This window comes from Triturus cristatus, chromosome 10, assembly GCF_964204655.1.
Source record: "Triturus cristatus chromosome 10, aTriCri1.1, whole genome shotgun sequence".
Taxonomy (NCBI): domain Eukaryota; kingdom Metazoa; phylum Chordata; class Amphibia; order Caudata; family Salamandridae; genus Triturus; species Triturus cristatus.
Genome location: NC_140593.1, coordinates 832,911,224 through 832,933,558, shown reverse-complemented (window position 1 = coordinate 832,933,558; position 22,335 = coordinate 832,911,224). Strand labels below are relative to the sequence as shown.

General features: G+C 43.5%; 1 protein-coding gene across 2 annotated transcripts in view; it reads right to left on the bottom strand.

Moving 5' to 3' along the window:
- IFT38 (intraflagellar transport 38) overlaps nucleotides 1–22,335 on the bottom strand; it is an 854,149-nt gene that overhangs the window by 17,932 nt on the left and 813,882 nt on the right. For both annotated transcript variants that reach the window (XM_085628445.1, XM_085628447.1), the window contains exon 11: nucleotides 8,360–8,415. In XM_085628445.1, the coding sequence (XP_085484571.1) occupies nucleotides 8,360–8,415 (56 nt within the window). The remainder of the gene's footprint in view (nucleotides 1–8,359; nucleotides 8,416–22,335) is intronic.

The window sequence follows — 22,335 nt, the reverse complement described above, 5'->3', positions numbered from 1 at the left end:
CAGGAAGCCATCTTCAATGCCTCCTGAGGTAAAATCTAAGAAACAGGCATCGTCGACGAAGAAAACATCGTCGCCGACGACGAAGATTGAGGTAAAGCTCATATCAAAGACACCATCATCGACTATTGCAGCCTCTCAGTCGACTACGTCATCATTGACGGTGGTGTCGATGCCGATTACTTCCACAGCGGCATCGACGACGACAGCATCGATGACGGGATCGTCGTCAACGGTTACAACGACGGGATCGTCGACGAGGGAGATTCCAGATAAACCGGAAATCGTTAGGAAGAGGGGAATTACACCAGAAGTCACCTCCCCAAGCAAGATCACTCCTCTGGTGCCATCACACCTGCTAGAGGAGCAGAATTCAGAGGAGGAGGAGGACGACGGACCCTTTGGATACGCCAGTAGTCCCTCACAATTGCATGTGAAGTGTCAGGATGATGACTATGAGGAGGGCTATGGGGAGTACCAATATCCTTTGCAACAACATTATCGTCAAGGGTTCCAAGAAGAGATGGTGGGTAGTCCATCTTCCATGATGATGGATCTGCAGTTTATGGTCGCAGACTGTAGAAGGAGATTTCCACCGACACCAGCTTCTCAGGAAATTCCGGTCTCGCATCCACATTCCATTCCTGCTACTCCAGTTAGAAGCAGGGAACCACTACACGACGTTACACCTACAACTCCTCAAACTATACACCACCAGGATCCTGTCACCACGGACGATGATGACCAGGAAGAGGGGGAGATAACAGATCACAACAAAGAATGAGATGATTACCAGATTCCATCTCTGGCATCTCCCTCACCCGTACCCGTGGATTCCCCGCCGGTGGATATTGACGGATTCCATAATCTGCTGGAAAGAGATTCTAGCTTCCTATGGCTACAACACAAACGGAATGCTTCCTATACGATTTTAAGGAAACATACCACAAGTCAGTCCGGTCTATCCCAATTGTGAGCCATGTGTGGGAAGAAGGTTTAAAAGTGATGAAGACACCGGCGACAGTTACACCTGTGCTTGCTAGATTGGAGAAAAAATAAAAAAGCTCCTTTGGACGCACCAGCGTGTTTACTGGGCCATCCAAAACCTGATTCTGTGATTTCGCAAGCGGCGCAACAAAAATCTAAGAATCCATCTGCGCCTATATCAGCACCTTCTGACAGAGAGGGGAGAAGATTAGACAATGCAGGAAAGAGGTTCTCATCCATATCTGCTCTCCTTGTTAAAGCTGCAAATGCCCTTGCCATTCTGGGCAGGTACGATAGGCAGATGTGGTGTGATATGGCACCTTACATGGACCTCATCCAAGAGGACAATAGAGAGGAGGCGAAAAAGATCCTTTAGGAAGGAGAAAGGGCTTCAGCTGAAGTCATTGACTGTGCGATGGATATCGCGACCACAGCCTTTCGGTCGCTTGGAGGAACGGTGGTGCTACGGCGTCAGGAGTGGTTAAGGGCGACTGTCTTTAGACCAGAGGTGCAAAATAAGATTCTAGATCTCCCTTTCGACGGAGAAGACTGGTTTGGAAAACAAGTGGATGACGCACTTCAAGGTATCAAAAAAGATACGGATACTGCAAAAGCCCTAGGTTCGCTACAATACCGTAAAGTGCCTTTTCGGGGTGCCAGAGGGAGAGGCCAATCATCCTATAGAGGGGGTTACCAGCAGGGGAGATACCCCTCTTATTCCTCATCATCACAACCATACTGACAGCAATATGGTCAAAAACAACTATACAAAGTCTGCTCCTAGAGGATAAGGGGGTCATCAAGGAAAGGACAATGGCAGAAGACAATGACAACCTCCTGGATCCGGCTACATGTATTTCTTCCCCTCCACAAGTTCTACTGGGTGGAAGAGTTGCTTCCCATCTGCATCATTGCCAGAAAATAGCGACGGACAGATGGGTCCTCAATATAATACCATTCGGACACACTTTAGAATTTCTTCAATTCCCTCCTTGCACACCACCGACAAGTCAGAAGATCAAACATCTATCTCAGATGCGTCGGGAGATTCGGACAATGCTCCGAAAGGGAGCAATAGAACCGGTGCCCATCTCCCAAAAAGGAAAAGGGTTTTACTCCCGTTTCTTCCTAGTCCGGAAGAATGCTCTCCATGGTGTCCTATTCTAGACCTGAGGTCGCTGAATACTTATCTCAAGAAGCAGTCTTTCCGGATGGTGACCCTCCAAGACATTCTGCTGCTCTTAAACCCAGAGGATCATATGACCACTCTAGACTTAAATGATGCATATTTTCACATCCCCATTCATCCTTCCCACAGACAGTATATTCGGTTTACTGTAGCCAGAGACATTTACTAGTTCAAAGTACTACCGTTGGCCTTAAATCAGCCCAGAGAGTTTTTACAAAGTGTCTGGCGCCAGTGGCAGCTTTTCTCGGAAAGCTAAGACACCAGGTATTTCCATACCTGGACGACTGGTTGATAAAAGCACCATCAGAAACTGCAGCCTAGGTGTCAACTACGGCATGCATACAATTATTTACCGAACTGAGACTGGTTTTGAATATAGAGAAATCATCCCTTCAACCTTCAAGGAAGATCACGTTCCTGGGAGAGATTCTGGACACCTCTGTAAACAAGGCATTTCCCTCCACAGAGAGGCAACTGGGTCTCATGACGCTTGCCAAGAATTTCACAAGAGAAAAGTGTATTTCAGTACGCATGTACTAGTCGCTACTAGGGACAATGTCCTCTTGCATACCTCTGATTCCTTTTTTGCTGACTAAAGATGCGTCCATTACAGGAGGAACTAGACCGGCAATGGCACCAGGCAGAGGGATCCTTTAACGACAAGGTGAAGATCACGCCGGCTATGGGGCAAGCATTCACTTGGTGGACCCACAAAAGGAACATTTCGGTGGGCCTTCCCTTCCTGACCGAACCAGCTCCATTGTTAATTACCACTGATGCATCCCTGGAAGGATGGGGGGCATTCCTTCAGGATCTACAGGTCATCGGTCGGTGGGGATTGCAGGAACAGCAGCTCCACATCAACTTGCTGGAGCTCAAAGCGATAGGCTTGGCATTGCTGGCTTTCCTACCAAGAATTCAGGGAGCATCTGTTCTGAAAAGAACAGACAACACAACTGTAATGCACTATATCAACAAGCAGGGAGGTATAAGATCACTCTCCCTGTCGCAGAAAGCACAAAAGATATGGAAATGGGCTGTTCAACACGAGGTGTCTCTAAAAGCGGAACATCTTCCGGGAGATCAGAATGTCAAAGCGGACACTGTCAGCAGACTGAAGTCCACATGCCACGAATGGGAAATCAACCAGGAGATTTTACAAAGCATCTTCTTCAAATGGGGAGTTCCGACAGTGGATCTGTTTGCGACAGCTCAGAACAAAAAATGCAGGTTCTTCGCAAGTTGGCATCACCAAAGGGGATCTTGGGGGAATGCGTTTTTGATGGCATGGTCAGGCGTCTTTGCCTACGCCTTTCCTCTGATTCTCCTCCTGCCACGCGTTCTAACAAAGATAAAGAAAGGACAGTGCAAAGTGATACTGAAACCTCCGTTGTGGCCCAGGCAACACTGGTTCACGGAGTTGCTCCTGCTGTCGGAGGATCATCCGATTCGTCTGCAACCAATACCATCACTCTTGACAATGTCCCGGGGACAAGTGCTTCATCCAGACCCGAAATCGCTACGCTTAGCGGCCTGGCTCCTGAACACTGCGAATTTCAACACCTAGATATTTCATCAGAATGCAGAGATATACTAGCGAATGCCAGAGCGGAAAGTACAAACAAGACATATAGGATGAAATGGAAGAGATTCTGTTTGTGGTGCCAAGAACGTAATGTACATCCTCTAAGCTCAGCGGCACATGAGATTATTCCGTATATTTTGATGTTAGCAAAGTCTGGTTTAGCCCATGCTTCTATTAAAGTGCATCTTGCTGCGATTTCTCGATATAGAAGAACTTCCTCGGGTCCATCACTGTGGTCTGAAAGGATTATCAAACAGTTCATGAAAGGATTGTTTCGGACTTTTCCTCCCATAAGACCTCCTCCACCTCTCTGGCAGTTGAACATTGTTCTATCTCAATTGATGAAGCAGCCTTTCGAACCAATTCACAGGGTGGTTCTAAAGTTCTTATCCTGGAAGATAGCTCTTCTAATAGCTCTCACTTCAGCCACAAGAGTTGGGGAAATACAGGCTCTCATGATACAAGAACCTTTTTTGCAGTTCAAAGAGGACAGGGTTGTTCTCAGGACTAATCCAAAATTCATTCCGAAAGTGCCTACATACGTTCATCTGAATGAACCGCTCATTCTTAAGAGGTTTTTCCCTCATCCGTCAACAGCAGCGGAGAGAGCTCTTCATTCATTCGATGTTCAACGTTGTCTGAAGTTTTACTTGCAGCAAACAAGGCCTTTCCGCAAGTCTTTCCAACTGTTTGTGGCTTATAGTGCTCCCAGGAAGGGGTTCCCTTTGTCAAAGTGGGGAATTGCCCGATAGATTTTGACTGCAATACAGTTTTGTCATCAGGCTGCAGGGAAGCCGTTGAAAGCACGTGTCCATGCTCATTCTACAAGAGCAGTGTCCACCTCTACTGCTTTATATGCGGGAGTACCTATCCAGGATATCTGCAGGGCTGCTACCTGGAAGAGTACGCACACCTTCACCAGACATTACTGCCTCGATGCACCTGCAGAGAAAGATGTGGCAGTAGGACAAGCAGTACTGAGGAACCTTCTCCAGTGACGGTGAGCCCTCTTTACCATCCCTCCTTCCATTTATTGGTTACATATGCACATTTTATTGTTGTATATTGTATTATATGCAATTTGGAAAGTGTTTTCTGTGTGTATTGCTATGTGAAGACCGCTTTTCTCGAGCTACATATGTTCCCTTGTTCCAGGTCTTGGGTAACAAAAAATGTGCTATGTTTTACTGCTCGCTATTCTGATTCAGGCATGTGAATCTATGAAAGCTCCAATACTGGAGTAAGAAAACAAGTTACTTACCTGTAACTGTAGTTCTCCAGTATTGGAAGCTTTCATAGATTCACATGCGACCCACCCCCCTCCCCTGAGCGGCTCACCTTGGATTTAGCACAAAAGGTGTCTAGGGCACAAGTGCAGGAAAATCTGAGGGGCAGAAGGTTCTCTCAGGAGGGTTCTAGAGGGTGAGGAGCTCTGAGTCGTTCAGGGACTAGTTTGGTCTCTTTTACATAATAAAGGTTATGGGTTGCAAAAGGGAAATGGGCCTAGGCCTCTTTTCAGTTTGCTATCCAACTAAGCATTGCTTTTTTATATACCGAAGACTCCCGTCTCGGCGACGGGGAATGATTCAGGCATGTGAATCTATGAAAACTTCCAATACTGGAGAACTACAGTTACAGGTAAGTAACTTGTTTTTTTGTGCGCTGTCTTGGGCTAGAGGGCATTGGGTGTATCAAAACCTATTGGGGGGACAAGGAGCTCAGGAGTACAAGTTTACACAGTCACAGCTCCTCCATTAGGGCAGAGGAGCATCATCCCACTCATTAAAATGTTCCAAATTGGAAAAATACAATGGTATTAACATTAATTTATCATTGTTCCCAGCAGGAGCTGAGTGTCAGAGTGGGGGCCATTGCTGCAGATTGGTAGCAGCAGGGAGGAGTGGCGGGCACTTCAGTTTAAAGAGTGCACGTCACTTTGGCCTGCTGTCTTGCAACATCCAGCCTGACATACGCACTTCAAACCACTCTAACCCAAGTTGCCTTAGACAGCTGAGTAAAGAGCAGGCACAGGCCCCTAGTGCCTGATGAAGCGTCAAGCTAGCCCACACCAACCAATCCTGGAGCTTCTCTCATGCTGCTTAGTATTATCAGCAGAATGAAAGCAGCGTCTGAAGTGCTTAAGGGTGTTGGCTCTGAAACAAAACATGTGCTCTCCAACCGACTAAAGAACTCCAAGGAGGACCAGAGGAGGAGAGCCAGTAGTTAAGTACATATTTAATTTTTAATGTTGTCACCCGCTGACAGGCACTGTGAAAAACTCGCACTGCCTTCAGCCTCAACTCCAGAGCTCTTGGTTGAGCTCCGTTATAAACACCACTTATAACAAGCCATGATGGAGAGCTTTGGCGTTGACACTAATGGCATTCTCATGTCTCATCGTGCCGGTCAGTGAGTTAAAATTATTGATTTTTTTTGCTTCACCACTTATGCCTGCTACCAGTGCCACTGATTTGAAGTATGTATTATAGGATTAGATGTCTATCACAATCCCAGAGTGAGAGTAGGCCTTCCAATGCAGTTTTCGAAGACTAGTGCAAACTGCACTGGAGTGTGTTAAGGTTATGTTATGTTGATTTGTATAGCGCACTAACCACCCAAAAGAGTATCCAGGCACTTGTGCAAGGTGTGTGGTCCCAAGGTGAGTTTATGAACAGCCAGGTCTTCAGCTTTTTCAGAACTCAAGAAATGAGAAGGAGGCTCTGATGTGTTGAGGGAGGTCGTCCCATGTCTTGGGTGTGATGTAGGAGAATGAGCGCCTTCCAATTTTGCTTTTGCGGTTTTGAGGAGTGTGCATGAGAGTGAAGCAGAGTCTAAATGTCTGGTAGGTTGTAGAAAGAGTATGCTGCTGTTCAGGTATTCTGGTCCTGTGTTGTGTAGGGCGGTGATCAAACTAGGGTTCCTAGCACTGGGCGCGGGCGGAGCTTGTCTTTGGTGAGCCTTCGGTGAGCCAGCACGTATCTGCTGCATGTCCGTGTTGCAGCTGACATTAAGTATGCCTTGGGAGGGGGGAGGAGTCCAGGGTGCCATGATGTAATTTCCAGTGATGATGGGTGATGGGAAATTAAGTCCTCTTGCTTGGCTTTTTCATTTAAAGAGGGTTAATGCCACTTCCTGTTGAGGCGGGTGAGGGGAATTCAGTGATGTCACTTGCTGTGCAGGTGGATGATGGGTGACCCAGTGACGTCACTTTCCGTGCTGATGGGTGGTGGGAAATGACGTTCTCTTGCTTGGCTTCTTCTTTTAAAGACAGTTTTGACAAGAAAACCAGTAATGTCACTTTCTGTCTAAATGGATGATGGGAAATTCAGTGATGTAACTTCCTGTGAAGGTGGATGATGGGAGATCCAAAGATGTTACTTCCTGTGCTGAGTGGTAGGAAATGAAATCTGTGTGGAGAATTACATGTTTGCTTTACGTACACTAGTCATGACAAGAGGGTTGAGATCCACATTGGAAGAAAGTTTGCAAGATCAATATATGCCTCATTTCGGGGATTGCAAAGTTAGTGAGGGTCTTTGGTTGAAAGGGGACTCATTTCCTCTAGGACTACAAAGTAAGTGATGGTCTCTGGTTGAAAAGGGGATTGGTTCCTATAGGAATATTTGGAGACAGCAAGAAGAGTTGAGCACGCAATGGCTTGTGTGAAGTAACTGGAAGGTGGGAGCTTGAATAATGGTGACATTTTACAAAACATGGTGAACGGTGAAGGGGAAACAAAAAATTGTTCACCCTCTGATCGTTGAAATGTCAGAAACAGGCGAGGCCAGTTTATGCGGATCAATAGTGAACTCCTTTATAGAGAACAGAACATCCCATCCAAGAGCTCAAGGTTGTAACTGGGGTTAAAATGAAGGAGACTTCTTTCTCTGGGATGAGTGTACTAAATTATCTGTCGTCCACCGTCACCTATTATTCCTGAAGGGAAAGATGTGCACCATCCTTGGCAGCAGGGAAACCTTGGTTTACTGCTTACTTTACACAAATAAACTCCATCAATAAGGACTGCTGTGAATGATTAGAGAACATATCAAGATTGGGATAGAATGAGCCTCCAAATTCTTTCTCCCTTCATTGCATCTCTTAATCTTATGTAGTCCCTCCAAATAAAACCAACAAACAAGTCCTCAAGGGGATGGGTAGATGAGGAGGGACACACGTACGCAAAAGGGAAATTGGGCCACAAGCTCCGGAGGAAACAGTGGAATCTGAAGTGCCCTGGTCAGAGGGGGGACCAATGGATCTGTGGCGCATTGGCAAACCTTGGCCCTTCATTATACAGGTCTGCTTTAACAACCCACAGGCTCGATATGATGAATGACAATATTCAAATTAAAACCCTTCAAAGCTCTTGATGTCCACAAAGGCCTGCAAAGGAGATTACAAATAGACTGACTCTCATTTGGGATTCCTTCAACAAAAAACTGCCATTTGTTTTCCAAAATTAAGAGATTACTTTGTGGAGTGTCAGAGGCAGATGTAAAGAAGGGTCAAGAGATTCATAATGCAGTAACCAAGGAAGGAGACAGGAAATTTCTAGCTCAATGCAATAGTGTTGTTGGCAGATTAAAGTGTCCACTTACCTCGTCGTCACTCATGCTGCCATGCATTGTCCCCACAACGTGCACACCACTACGCCCTGAGGATTAAGAGCAAAAATGACTGAGTGACAAATATGTTCAACAACCTCTAAACCAATTTCTTCTCTAGACAAAGTTACACTCATAACAAATCTTCAGAAAGAGAAGAAATTCCTTACCTATAAATCCAATTCTCCAGAGTTGGTATCTTTGATATATTTACAAGCTTGAATCATTAAACATCATCAGGTTGGAAATTAACTTGCTTTTAAAATAGCAATGAACAGTCAATAGGGTCAACACCAGTGTTTTTAGTAGCACATCCACTTTATTTAAAACATCTGCAAACTTCAGCGAATGAGGTCAAGTACTGAGCAAGCCCTCTAACCTACCCACCAGAGACCCCAAAGGTTCAGATTTTGTAACAATAGTGAGAAGGATACACAAAATAGGGAGTTAATCTCTAATTAAGGAGGAGGGCATGTCATATGAGAATCTATGAAAGTTACCAATGCCGTAGGACTGAAAGTACATGTAAGTAACTTAAATCTTCTACACGCACTGGATCTTTCATAGAAGCAGTATATTATATGTAAAGAAAAATGGAAGCTGGCTCACCTTTACCAAAACAAGTTGAGTAGAACTGCTTGACCAACTGAAGGGTTGGCTGCTGCATTCAAATCGAGGTAGCAGTGCACCCTCATAGTGCCCTAAAGTGGATGATTAGCTGTAGTGTAAAAAGTGATGCAGGCCGACAGCCAATGGGCGATACCCTATTTAAAACCTGATTCCCTTCTGTACATCCAAAGAATGTAGAAAGCTTTCTGCTAATATGGACAGATTTGGAAACAAGGGGTTGAAAATAGCGACTGTTTAATGCAAAGTTCGATAGGGCTTTGGGCATGAACAAAGGGTTGGTGCACAAGACGACAATCTCTTGTGAAGCAAATATATGGCTCCTTGATTGTGAAACCCTGGAGTCCTCAAACTCTCCCTCCTTGCTTAGGTGAAAGTCAGCAGTAGATACAATTTCCATGAGAGGTTCTTGATATGTGCCCTAAAGTTAAGCTCAAAGGGCATCTCCAGCAGTTTACCAACATTATCTCAATTGCCCCAGTGACAGGAGGGCATCTTACGGACAGGAAAGACCAAAAAGGGACCTTCATGAACTGTTTGGTGATTCTCTTTGAACACAATGATTAAGTAACTTTAAATCATGATGAAGGACTTGGTTGTTGTGCATAGACAGGAGCTTGGGGTGGTTCCTGGACTGATTTGGTCGGAATCAGTAAAGTTACACTAGGTCAGTGTGCCAGAATTGGCAAGGCTTTGCAGGGGCAAAAAGTATCAGTGAGCAGCAATCTGCCTCGGCCGGCTCAGCACTCTGGGAATGAACAGAACAGCTAAGCAAAAATGTACAAATATGTCATAGAAATGGCAGTGACCTTGGTCTCCTTTTGTCATTACCTGGTTGCATGGTACAGACATTTCTTGTTCTGCAGCTTGACAAATAGTTCTATAGTCAGTTGACCTTACTAAAGGAAGACATACTGAAGCTGATCCTGGAGGATCTCCCACTCATGGCAACCTCACAGGTTTGACTGACTACATCAGGTCATTGTGGTCAGGTAGCAGGTGTTCCACTGAAAGGTCCACTTTTTTCACTATGGTCCAGTCCCAGAGCCTCAGTGACTCCTAGAAAGACAACAAGACCTTTTGCTTCCCTGCTTGGCAATATAGTATCCCAAGGTCATGTTGTCTGTTTTGTTCAAGAAGGTGTGACCCACCAGTTTCGGCAGGAATGCTTTTAGGCCAAGCCAGATAGCTCATAATTCAAAGATGTTTATGTTGAGTGACCTCTATTCATCAGACTAGAACCCTCCTATGGACAGATCCTGCATGTGAACTCCCCAGCCTTCCATAGAACATCTGTTGTCACAATAATCATGTCCATTGGTTGAAAATGAAGGCTTGTATTGAGGCTGTCCAGGTAGCTTCACCATACCAGTGTTTCTTGGAGGCATATGGATATCACACTGATAACTGTCGCTATTGGTGGTTTAGCTTTTGCTCAATCAGCCTATACCGAAAGCAGCAGAAAGGCACCAGTCCTATGCAGAATGACATCAGGCACAAATTTTTAAGTGCTGGCCAGGACTGATTATTTGCAACCGATGGTAATATCTGTTTTAATAGTTTTCAAGGCATCATCCACAAGCTTCCAAACAAGGTGGACCCATTGAAAGGCACGTCATGTATTTTTGCTTGCACCTCGGCACAGAAAGAACAGGTGGACATGAGGAAGTCCTGAGTCCCGAGTACTTCTTCTCCAGAAAGGAATCAGAAACCAGTATTAGAGACATCTACTGCTGCACTAATTATGGCAGCAACGGCATTGGCCCCTACTTTCACAATGGCTTTAGCTTTCTCTCTTCTTAGATTAAGTATATCAAAGGTGACTTATCATGCCACATCTGGTTGTTGTATTGGCCTAAGATGGTAAGTGCATCATATTTATGGATGTGGTTACCATGGAAATGGCTCTGCAGGCCTGGTTATCAATACACCTCACTTCCCAATTTGAAGGATGGAACTCGGAGTGATTGGGTTTTTGATGCCTTCTGAGCCTCTGCTGCAATGACAAAGTCTGGCTTCGGTGGCCGATTAAATATGTTGATGCTTTGTAGGGTTCCCTGTATTTGTTCTCAAAGCGTGGCACTACTGCTTGTACAGTGAGTGGTGACTGCATAAGTTTCAGCCCTTTCTGTAAGATATAATGTACAATATGGATGTGTTTCAACTTCTTTCTGGGTTGTTCTTGCAATTCAGAGAAAAAATACTTCTGTTGGACTGAAAACGTTAGAGGATTGAACTTCTACGCCGCACGTTCTAACAAAACTTAAAAGCTATGTCATCCGGCAGAGAGTATGGTTGGTGGGGTGTGTCTCCTTATTGGAACAGGATGAAATTCTTCAATTCTTGCTCATATGCGCCATCGCCATCATCCTCCTGCTCTTCTTCCATGACCTCCCCTTTATCCTTGTAAGGATCTGTGTCCTGAGCACTATCAGGGAGTCTTCATCCCGCCCATACTGCTCGGCTTTGGGTTACTGACTGAGGCACTGGAGGCAGTTACAGTGGGCATGGCTGAGGGGGTAACTGCGGCACATAAGTCTGCAGCTGTGGTAAATGCCAAATATGAGGCTGCAGTAGTCCTGTGAGACGCCTCAGTGGAGGTTGGGGGTGGGGGGATGAAATGATTATGCAGTTGAGGAACCAGCATCTGAAAAGCTTCCATCATGTGCTGTACTGTAGATAGTAAAGAAACCATCCCTTGCATCACAGGGGATTTACTATAAGGATTATGGGTTCATAGGAAGGTCCATAGCCTCTTCTGCGGCCTTCAAAGGACATTCCTGAGATAATACTCGTAACCTTGCAGCTGAAACTCTGGGTGTCTTCCTTCCAGCTTATAATTACCTTTCTCATACTCTAGAATGCAGTACACATCCAACTGTGCAGGGATTTTGGTTTTATAACTGGCCTGTTTTTAATCATCAACATCAGCCTCTAACTCAGAGTCAAGGATTTGCAGTGGCAAGTGAGCAAAATAATTCAGTGGTTAATAAGAATAGGCTAGTGGTGTCATCACAGATGTTAAATATGGCAAACCCTCAGTCATCTACACCCTTGCTGGCATTGTATATGCAGCTATAGCTGGAGGGGATGTGGCCATTGAAGTGGTCATCATCAAAGCAGTCACTGTCAAGGGTGATACAACTCAACAAGTTTTTGAGTTGTGGGTTGTCATCAATAGGATCATCTTTGATGCCAATATGATGGCTTTTGGCAATCAAGCTGTTGTTGACAGGAGGCTCATTGATCACAGTTGCTTCTGCAGAGTTGATAGTAGAGTCGTGGTCAACGGTTTAGATGGAATAGCTGACAGGGCATCAGCAGAGCTGGATTTTCATGCAATTTTCGGCGCAGGCTGATTTTCAGTCTTTTTTAATGCTTTATCTGATGATTTCCTGGTTATGCCCTTCATGGAGGCAGATGCAGGTGCTTCGGTTGCAAATTCCAGCTGAGTACCTCCTCATGCTTCTTTTGCGCAATCTTCGAGAAAGTGCCTGGAGAAGCACTTTTCACAGAATGATCCCCAGATAAAGGGCAATCCCTTTAAGAAGGGGAATTCTTCTTCCACTCAAGAAGATACCACACCAGCCCCTTTCTTTGTCCTAGAGTGCTTTTGAAGGAAAGATCCTGCAGATGTCACAACAAGAAGGTCTGTCAGATGGATAAGGATAATAAATGCACTGATTGTGTGGATCATCCATATAAATCTTCCTTTGTCCACAATTTCAGCAAGCCTTGAAGAAACAAAGACCGTTTCTCTTTCTCCATAATGGGGGAAGTTAGTGGTGCCCCAGTAGGTCAGAAGGTCTAAGGATCAAAATCCTAGAATCAACTCACTGTTTGTTGAAGCTGAATTTAGAGCTGGCTGAAGCCCAAGGTGAAGGCAAGATCTAGTACCTGTAAGGTTTGAGATGGGTAAGAGCACAGCTTTGTCCAGGCACTCTCTCACACATGCCATACAGTACAAATCTGAGCTGTGGTGGCCTCTAGGGGGAGTAGAGTGCACAGCACCTCCAATTCATTGGCTGAAGCATGGGTTGTTTTAAATGTGGTGGGTATACTACTCATGGTCATTATAACACCGTTTATTGCTATTTGAAATATACTGGGGATTCCAGTCATGATAGCAGTAAATGATTCAAGCACGTGAATCAATGAACGCTCCAAGGCTGAAGAACATTAAGACTCTCTCATTGCAACAAATGAATAACATAGCCACATTCTTTATTTTGCAGGAAGAAAACTTCATGGAGTTTGTCCTCTAGAAATGAATGCATCTGACTGCATGACTCTTAGATTCATGCTTTAAGGATGCACATTATTTATGTTGGTAGTAGCTTTTTCTTGGTTACTCATTGTTACACAATCCACAATCCTAGTAGGAGTGGAAGTTTCCTTCATTTCAATCGTGTTTCACTTTTTCCATTATTGAAGCCTCCAAGACTTAGTAGTATCTTTTGAATAGATTCAATTAAGACAATTTTTCACGAGGCCTGCCAACATAATTCTAGTTTAAGGACCAGTGTCTCACCAAAGAAAAGCTGAGACACGCAAAATGAGCGCCCTCTCAGAGTTGAGTTGAATATTTAAATTGAGCAATTCTTCATTTGAAATGGTTTGCAGAAGTTTCAATGCAGTTTGACAGCAGAAAGAACATAGTTACTAACTTGTAACTACAATTCTCTAATATTATGTCCCCCAACTGCATGCATTAAATAATTCCAATCTCCATATCTGGAATCCTCACTGCACCGTAGCACAAAAATATTAAAAACAATGAATAAAGTAGATTATTCCGCTCTTTTGGTCCCTTTTGGCTCAGCTTATGAGGCAGAAAAGTTGTCTGCCTCATCAGTATTCTCTACATATAACGCTAATGTGTACTCATCAATGATGAGGGTGACACTATTGATTTATACAAAAGAATGAAGGAAAGGGTGAATGTGTCAGATGACTTTGAGGGCAGTAAGTAAGATGCAAGAGTATTCCTAATGGCCATTTGATGTCAGCGTTTGGTGTGGCTAGTGAGTCGGTAGGGAGGGGTATAGGAGTAACAGAGTCCTTGCAAAAAATGTTTCGAGAGTTCGGTGCTCAAGTGCAGCACCACAGTTGGATTTAGTTTTAATACAGCTTATTTTAAGTTGCCACAACGATTCACTTCCCTTTGGTAGTGTCTAACATATGACTTCTGAAAAGAACACAAATGCAGCTCAGAAAAAATAAGAGCCGTGAAATGTAAATCATGAAATCTTCAAAACGAAAAATGGAAGGAATCAAATATATTAGCTACATTCTCCTCTACAATTATAGATTGATGGTCCTCTGTGCTGGTAGCTTGTTCTGTATTATCTGTTCTTCTATGTGATGAACTCCGCTACCCATTCAGTGAGGTCTGTGATACATAAATAGTACAATAATAATAACAAAAAACCCTGCTAGTAGATACTCAAAGATCTACCTCATCTGATAAATGCACTTAATATTCTCGATTCAGTTGTTCTCTGACCAATCAATGATCTACAACAGAAGTTTAAATGCTCATGTCACAGCCCATTCACTGATGTTGTACAGGTTGCTGAAGACCCACCATGAAACATTACACACACAAATGTCCTTAGACACCACTGGAAACTGCTTCACATGTGGTAGGCCACACAGGATGGAATGCTTCTGAATCCCCAAGCAGCAAGAGTCGAGAGGTTTTGTTACCTACAAACTAACCCACACAATCCAGTGGCAAGAGATGCTCTCTGAAAGGAGCATGATTGGCTGAAGCCAAACTGCTTCCCGATTACTCATCTATGCCCAGTGCACAACCTAAAGCAATCCCAGCCAATTTTTCTCAGGGATAAACTAGGTAATATCCCAGGAATTGAGGAAAGAGTTTTGCTATCCTGGAGTGAACATAATGATTTTGCTGAATTTAGATCTTGCTGGCTACTCATGTCTTACCACTGCTGACAATCCTTGCTACCATCCACAGTGACCTGGGAGACCTTTCTTGCCATAGGAGAGGAGTCTGTTTTGTCAGCCAATGCTGCCACAACTCACTTATATCACGATACAAAGACAGCCACCCACCTTCCTGAATAAATCTTCTGAATGAAGTCTTTCTCAGTGCTGCTTTACCTCGATAAGATCACCACTAAGGCCATCTTGATAAACTCACCCAAAGGTATCTGACCTTTAAGACCCTCCCACACCCGGAGCAGGAAAGAGCAGCCATCTCTGCACTGGGTCTTGGGACGCTAGAACGTAGTCCGTAGAACACTGCCCCAACTGGCCTGTTTGCAGCTCTGCAGGGAGAGCAGGGAATGGATGCAAACACCGGTGGTTGTGCTTTGAATTGCGGTTCCAAAGAGGGCAAATATTATCACAATTCAAGTTAGCCACACATCTGTTCACTCATTGTAATTCTAAACCACGTCAAAATTCATCACCTTAGATGGAAACCCCAACTTTTATGTTCACGCCCACCCTCAGATTATTTTTGATTTATAAATGCTAAACCGTAGATGAACTGCTTTTGACTGTGATTTGATGGTGGTTAAGAGTGTTACGCTAGACATATGGTCCAGCCGAAAAAACACCCCCGTCAGGCATTGACATAAATATGATGCATGCATATACATCAGTTTGGACAGTGGTAGAATCCCTGCTTCACGCAGCAAACATAATACATGGAAATATTCTGCCACAACATGTCAATGTGAAGGGGTACTGCACACTCCATACTACCAGAAGCAGCAACTTCATATGCATTGCTTAACTTGTGCCGGTGGTTGCATGTGTTGGGCACTGGCACTTTTTCTTGAGGATGGGAACATATTTTCTATCATTAGAATTTAACATAGGGCAAGGGAGAGAAAGGCAGAAATGGGAGAGGGCGAGGGGAGGCAGAAAACAATTACAAAGGGAGAAAGGAGGAATTAAAAAAAAAAAAAGAACCTGCAAACATGAGCTACCAACGCATGAAGTGTATAGTTTGATAAAAATAGGTTTAGGTGGAATCAAAACTAAGAAAACCTGGTTATCAGCAACAGTGGTATTCGGCAGCACCAGCAGCGAGCATCTGAGAAAAACCTTGTGCCCTTGCACATAATCTTTTTATAAATGAAGAGCTGGCTATCTTTGTCCGCTCCTGGACCTTGTTGACGCTGAAATTATATTCTCTGAGCTGCATCTATTACATTTCATTAGCCCGTTTGACGGTTACTTACGTACATACTTATAGGAAACATAGGAATGTTGGCCTTTTTTGGGGGTTGTCATCAATTACATCTCACATGGCTAGAAGTGCGGTTTATTGATAATGGAGACTTTTATACAAGAACTCTTATATTGAGCTTTTGCATTTTCCTACTTTTAGATTGCCTCGGGTCCGGCCTTAATTGGTACATACACAGAGATGCTTCATGTTTATGCTGTTATTGGGTAATCCCTAGGTAAGGGCCTTATTAATGTGGGTCTGGAACTACATGGAATCTTCCCTCTGTCTGTTATTTGTTCTGTTTTATTTTGCCAGCTCAATTGCATTAAGATAGGGAGGATATTGACTCAGTGTTTTACTATGAGATCAGTACTGGCTCATTATCCAACACAATATGTTCCATCTTTACATTGATGGGTAACATTGCGTGGTTATATTTCAGACTGTGATGGAGGATTAGGTCCTCTACTTTGAAGTGGGACACTCTAGTGAGATATATTATTAATTATGTTTAAATAAAAATATTATATTTGCACCGAATACATAGGTTATTTTTATTAGACCCAAATGATTTATTCAAAGACGCTGTCATTATAAGACGCTTCTCTTTATTTTAGAGAATCGGGATGGATTTTTCCTTACAACTAAGTACCACTCTCATTTTGGCACGCTTGGTACTCCATATTGTGGCTTGCACGTGTCATTGAATTGTTGGATACGACTGGACTAATATGAGTACTAGAACTTAGATACAAAGTAAGTTTTAAACAGTGGATACATATATGGCAGCTCTTCTGTTCCTTCTATTTTTATTAGTTCTAACCATACTATAAATGACCCTGGTGATATTCACTGTAGTTACTTACACTATAGATCTTGCCGGACGGGATAATACTCCCTATACAAAATCAATCACGACCTCCCAGCACAGTAAAACTTCATATCCCATGTTTTTTTCTATGCCTTTACCTCTCCCCGTCTCTCAATATATCATTATCTCTTGCTCCCTGTTCTTCCTTTGACTTTAGTCCATCTCCTCTTTTCCCCACAATGTTCTTAGAAATTCAGACATTAGTGGAGGATTTGGTAATTGGATGAATACATAAGATGTTTTCTCCTTTAGTGTTATGCATCCAATAAGATAGGATCGCCTATATGACTGTAATTAGTTTCTGTAGTGCCTATTGGCCCATACATACTATTGTTCTGTTTTTTGCTGTGCATGTTGTACTCATACATGTATCTATTTGTTTGTAATCAACAGCCCTGAAGAAGTCCTGTATCAGGACAAAACGCGTCGGCTGTTCTGTTTGTTGAGTTACAAGAAGTGAACTCTGTTTGTCCCACGTAAAATGAAAATGGAATAAAAGAAAAAACTTTGAAGAACTTTCATTGTTGGAGATGAACTTTATGTTTGTTAATATTAATTTTTTCGTGTGGTGCACCTGTGTTTTGATTTTATATATCTGGATTCCAGAGGGAATAAGCACTGTGACAGTGGGTGCTATTCAGTGTCCACGCGAATTCCCATTAAAACTTAAGGGACAGGACTGAGGGAGTGATATTAGGTTAGGTGCTGGCCATTAGAAGGTTCCACTGTTTTCATTTGGTTTCAAACTTCATACGCATTGCTTAACTTGTGCCGGTGGGGTTGCATGTGTTGGGCCTTGGCACTTATTCTTGAGGATGGGGACATATTTTCTATCATTAGAATTTGACATAGGGCAAGGGAGAGAAAGGCAGAAATGGGAGAGGGCGAGGGGAGGCAGAAAGCAATTACAAAGGGAGAAAGCAGGAATTAAAATAAAAAAAGAACCCGCAAAAATGAGCTACCAACGCATGAAATGTATGGTTTTGATATAAATAGGTTTAGGTGGAATCAAAACTAAGAAAACCTGGTTATCAGCAACAGTGGTATTCGGCAGCACCAGCAGCGAGCATCTAAGAAAAACCTTGTGCCTCTGCACATAATCTTTTTATAAATCAAGCACTGGCTATCTTTGTCCGCTCCTGGATCTTGTTGCACCATTCTCACAAATTTCCAAAACATGGAACCCACTTCAGAAAGTCTAGCATGATAGTCGTGAGCATCTGGTAATGTGGAAGGTTGCAGATCAAGGTCATGGAAAAGGATGATGCAGGATGGATACCCGAAATGAACATAGTGAAAGAAAGAGGAAGTAACTGTGACAACATACATGGGGTGGATGAGAAATCCGAATTACAATGAGGTTAGGAAAATATGTATACCTGGGCAATATGTTGAAGGCGAAAGGGGTACAAAACGCTAGACAGATGAGTCCTAGAACATGGCCAAATATTAATAACCCCTATGATAAGTGGATATCGCTCTACCTTCAAGGATTAAAGTACTGGGCCTTTTTATACAGCAGTAAAGAGAACAGGCTCAGAATTGAATTGGCCCAATTATGTATATGTGCACTGCCCAAAGGGTGCGGATACTAGAATTGGGCAGTACTAAAACAGACTAAAGGTCTCATTACGGGTTCAGGGGAGCAGCATCCCTGGAGGTATCCCACCATGGCTGATTCTGAGTTTTAGCGGGTGCAGACCATTGTTTAAGAGCTGCCCCCAGATCAGAGTCAACCTGAGGAAAAACTGACAGAATATATCCATCAGTGAACATTAAGCTACAAAGTGAGAGTACAAAGCAAAAAGGACACGTCATGCCCTGAGCAAGAGAGTTTCTAATCTTTCCTCATCTACACGTCAATTGATTTTCTGATTTCCTCCACGGGTCGCAAAAGAATGACTTTCCTGCAATTGTTTACAGTCCTGGTTCTGCATGAAGATCACACATTTATAGTCCAGACACAAATCTTCGTCTGCGTGGAAGCGGCAAGTAGCCGCTTGCCCCCACTTTCGCAATCTTCTCAGGAGCTGGATGGAAATCAATGGCTGGGATGCAGATGTGATATGCTCTGGACAGCAGGTCCACTTGATTCCGGCTTTTCTCGGCAACGAATCGAATGGTCTTAAGTGCCCACACACCCACTTCAAGGTTGATTCTCAAGGAATCAATGAGGAACAGGTAGGGGTAAGGAAGAGAGCGAATCAATGTTTGCTGAGGCGACATGTTTAGATTCAGTGGACTAACTGGACAAGTGGGGAGAGAAGAAATTCTATTAAAACTGCAATATACGCATGGCACAGTGAGAGTTAATGGGACTCAACAACAGGAATAGGCTAAACAAAAATTCAACACCTTGGGAAACAGTACATTTTACAACGTTTTTTTTAGAAATGTTTCTTTGGAATCAAGTGTCAGCTCTCAACTGTGAGAACCAGTCTTCTTTGACACTGAAAAATGCCCCAGCCACTTATTTATGGTTTTATATACCGGGTACTAGGCCCAGTCCAAGGCCAAGCTGATCGTTCCTGGCTACAAACAAAACTACACGTTCACCATAAAATAAGAAGAGTAACATAATATCCTAACAACTACACATGACAAATAATATCGATAGAAAAGAAACCGTCTGGTGGTGTGCTACAGACAATCTAAAGAAATTGTGTAGCAATATGGGAATAAATCAATCACAATTACAGAATTAAAACTTCCCAGAGACTAAGGAATCACTGTATACTAAGGGGAACCTCGGGATGACAGCTGGCGCTGAAACAGCAAGCATTTTCATTCCTTGCTAAATGTACCACGAGTAGAACTGTTCTAACGGTAGGAAGGATGGAGTGCTAAAGCCCATGGGTCATGCCCAGAGAAGGATTACTTAAGCGACCTTCAGTGGTGTTAACAACATTTCTGCAAGGTATGTTGTTAGGCCCCTGTGACACCCCTTTTCTCCCCACCTTAAAAAATCCAATATGCACACATATCATTTACAGCTCCTCTGAAAGGAAAACGTGTTGTTAAGCACTATAGAAAAAACATACTCTTGTTCTTATTAGATTGATTTACAGCAGCTGGGATAACAGGCTGACCCCATGTCCCAAACTCACAGAAAACTGAAGGCCAAAGGTGACCTAAAGCACAAAGTACGAGTTTGATTGTTTACATTGAATGTTATTCTGTTGACCAAAACAATTATCTATCATCGCATTTTCTCCTACAATTCTAACTTGCTGCAATGCAGTAAAACATGTCTCATAACATCAAGTGTATTATGGCTCGCCACTCAAGCAAACCTGAAGATCAAGCTGCAGGCACTGCTCACTAAGGTGACTATGCAGAGATCCACATTTGAACAAATTGTGTGATCCTGTGCAAATCCGTTCCTCTCGCTGTGGTCCGTGTTTTGTATCTTCCACAATAGAATGGAAAACGTTCAATGTAGCAAGCACTTTAATCCACTGAGGTACTTTACTGAACTTGTAAAGGGAGTACATACAGAATCAACGGAATAGCCAGTAAATTAAAATACCCCCCCCCCAACTTTGAACTAAATTTCTGGTGGCACGATGCAAACAAAAGAAATGGGAGCTACCTCCCTACAATAGCTACCTTGTCTCTTCCATCCAAGCATCTATCTATTCATCCTTCCATCCACCCACTCTCTCCATTGTTTAATCACTATACACCATTACATTCTGTCATCCATCATTCAATCTTTCTTTATTCCATCCATCCACTCTGCTATTCATCCTTCCTTCCTTCCATCCATCTATCCCTCCATCCATTCTTTCCACATTTTCTATTGACACTGGGAGCCAGAGCGCTTAACGCTTTACCCTATACACTCTTGAATGAATTACTGTCGTCAGCAGTGGTACCCCAGGCCTGGAAGCAGGCTAAGATCCTGCCCCTGCTGAAAAAAGCACAGGCAGACCCAGCTGAACCATCTAATTACAGACTCATTTCCTTGCTTCCCAATTCTAGCAAAAGTTTTGGAAAAACATGTCAATTCTCTGTTCTCCCAATACCCGGAAACTAACAATTTATTACATCTTAGTCAGTCTGGCATCCACCCATGTTTCAGCCCTGAGACGGCGCTACTGGTGGTGGTAGATTACATCAGGAGTATTTTAGACTCTGGGAGGGAAGGCATTGTAGATAATGGTAGATCTTTCCGCGGCCTTCGATACAGTTCCCCACGCCGCTCTACTGATCCATCTCAAAGACACTGGAATCAGGGGTACACCCTTCGACAGGCTGTCATCATTCCTTGAAGGACGTGGGAAAGAGGTTTGGATCGGTCCTTTCTTATTGGAACCGCATGATTTGCAAGTTGGAGTACCGCAGGGCTTGGCTTTGAGCCCTACTTTATTCAACATCTACCTTACTCCTCTTGTGCTTCTTGTGGAGGCCTTGGGAGCAAAAATAATGTTTATATGCTGATGACATCCAGCTACTGTTTTCATGGGACTGTAAGACAGGGTTCCCTGGTGAAAATATTAGAACCTATTAGGCAGCGGTCTTCCAGTGGCTTACTTTTCATCACCTCAAATGCAATGCAGAAAAAAACACAGAGCTGTTATTTTTGGGAACTAAGGCCCAGGAACTATGGCAATCCTTCTGGCCAGCGGATATTCCCTTTCCATGGCGCCAAGCGAACTCGGGGAAGAACTTAGGTATTAAAATCGATGAATGCCTAACATTCTCATCACAGGTGAATACAGTAGCAGGATCCTGCTTTTGTCTACTACGTAGCTCAAGAAAGTTTCTTATTTTTTTGTCTTTCTCAGACAGGAAACAGGTGATACAGGCGTTTATGTAATCTAGGCTGGATTATGGCAATGCATTGTATCTAGGCCTGCCTGGCTACCTTATTAACAAACTGGAGGTGGTCCAAAATGCGGCAGCACATACTCTCCTCGGTTTGCCTCTGAGAGCATGTGTCGCCACATCTAAAGACACTACATTGGCTCCTTATAAAAAAGAGACTCTTATTTAAGACTCTTATTCTGGTTCATAATGCCCTTAATCAGAAAGGTCCTGAATACCTCAGGGCACGCATTCATTTTTATGCTCTCGCCAGATGCTTCTGGTCAGCTAAAGCCTTCTTACCCAAAATGCCTAAGATTAGATGTGCTAGGACTAGTGGTAGATCCTTTTCTTTCTAAGGTCCGTCAGCTTGGAACAAACTTTCCTCAGAGATTTGTAGCATTACCGATATGTCTCAATTAAGAAAAAGATTGAAGACTTAGTTGTTTAACC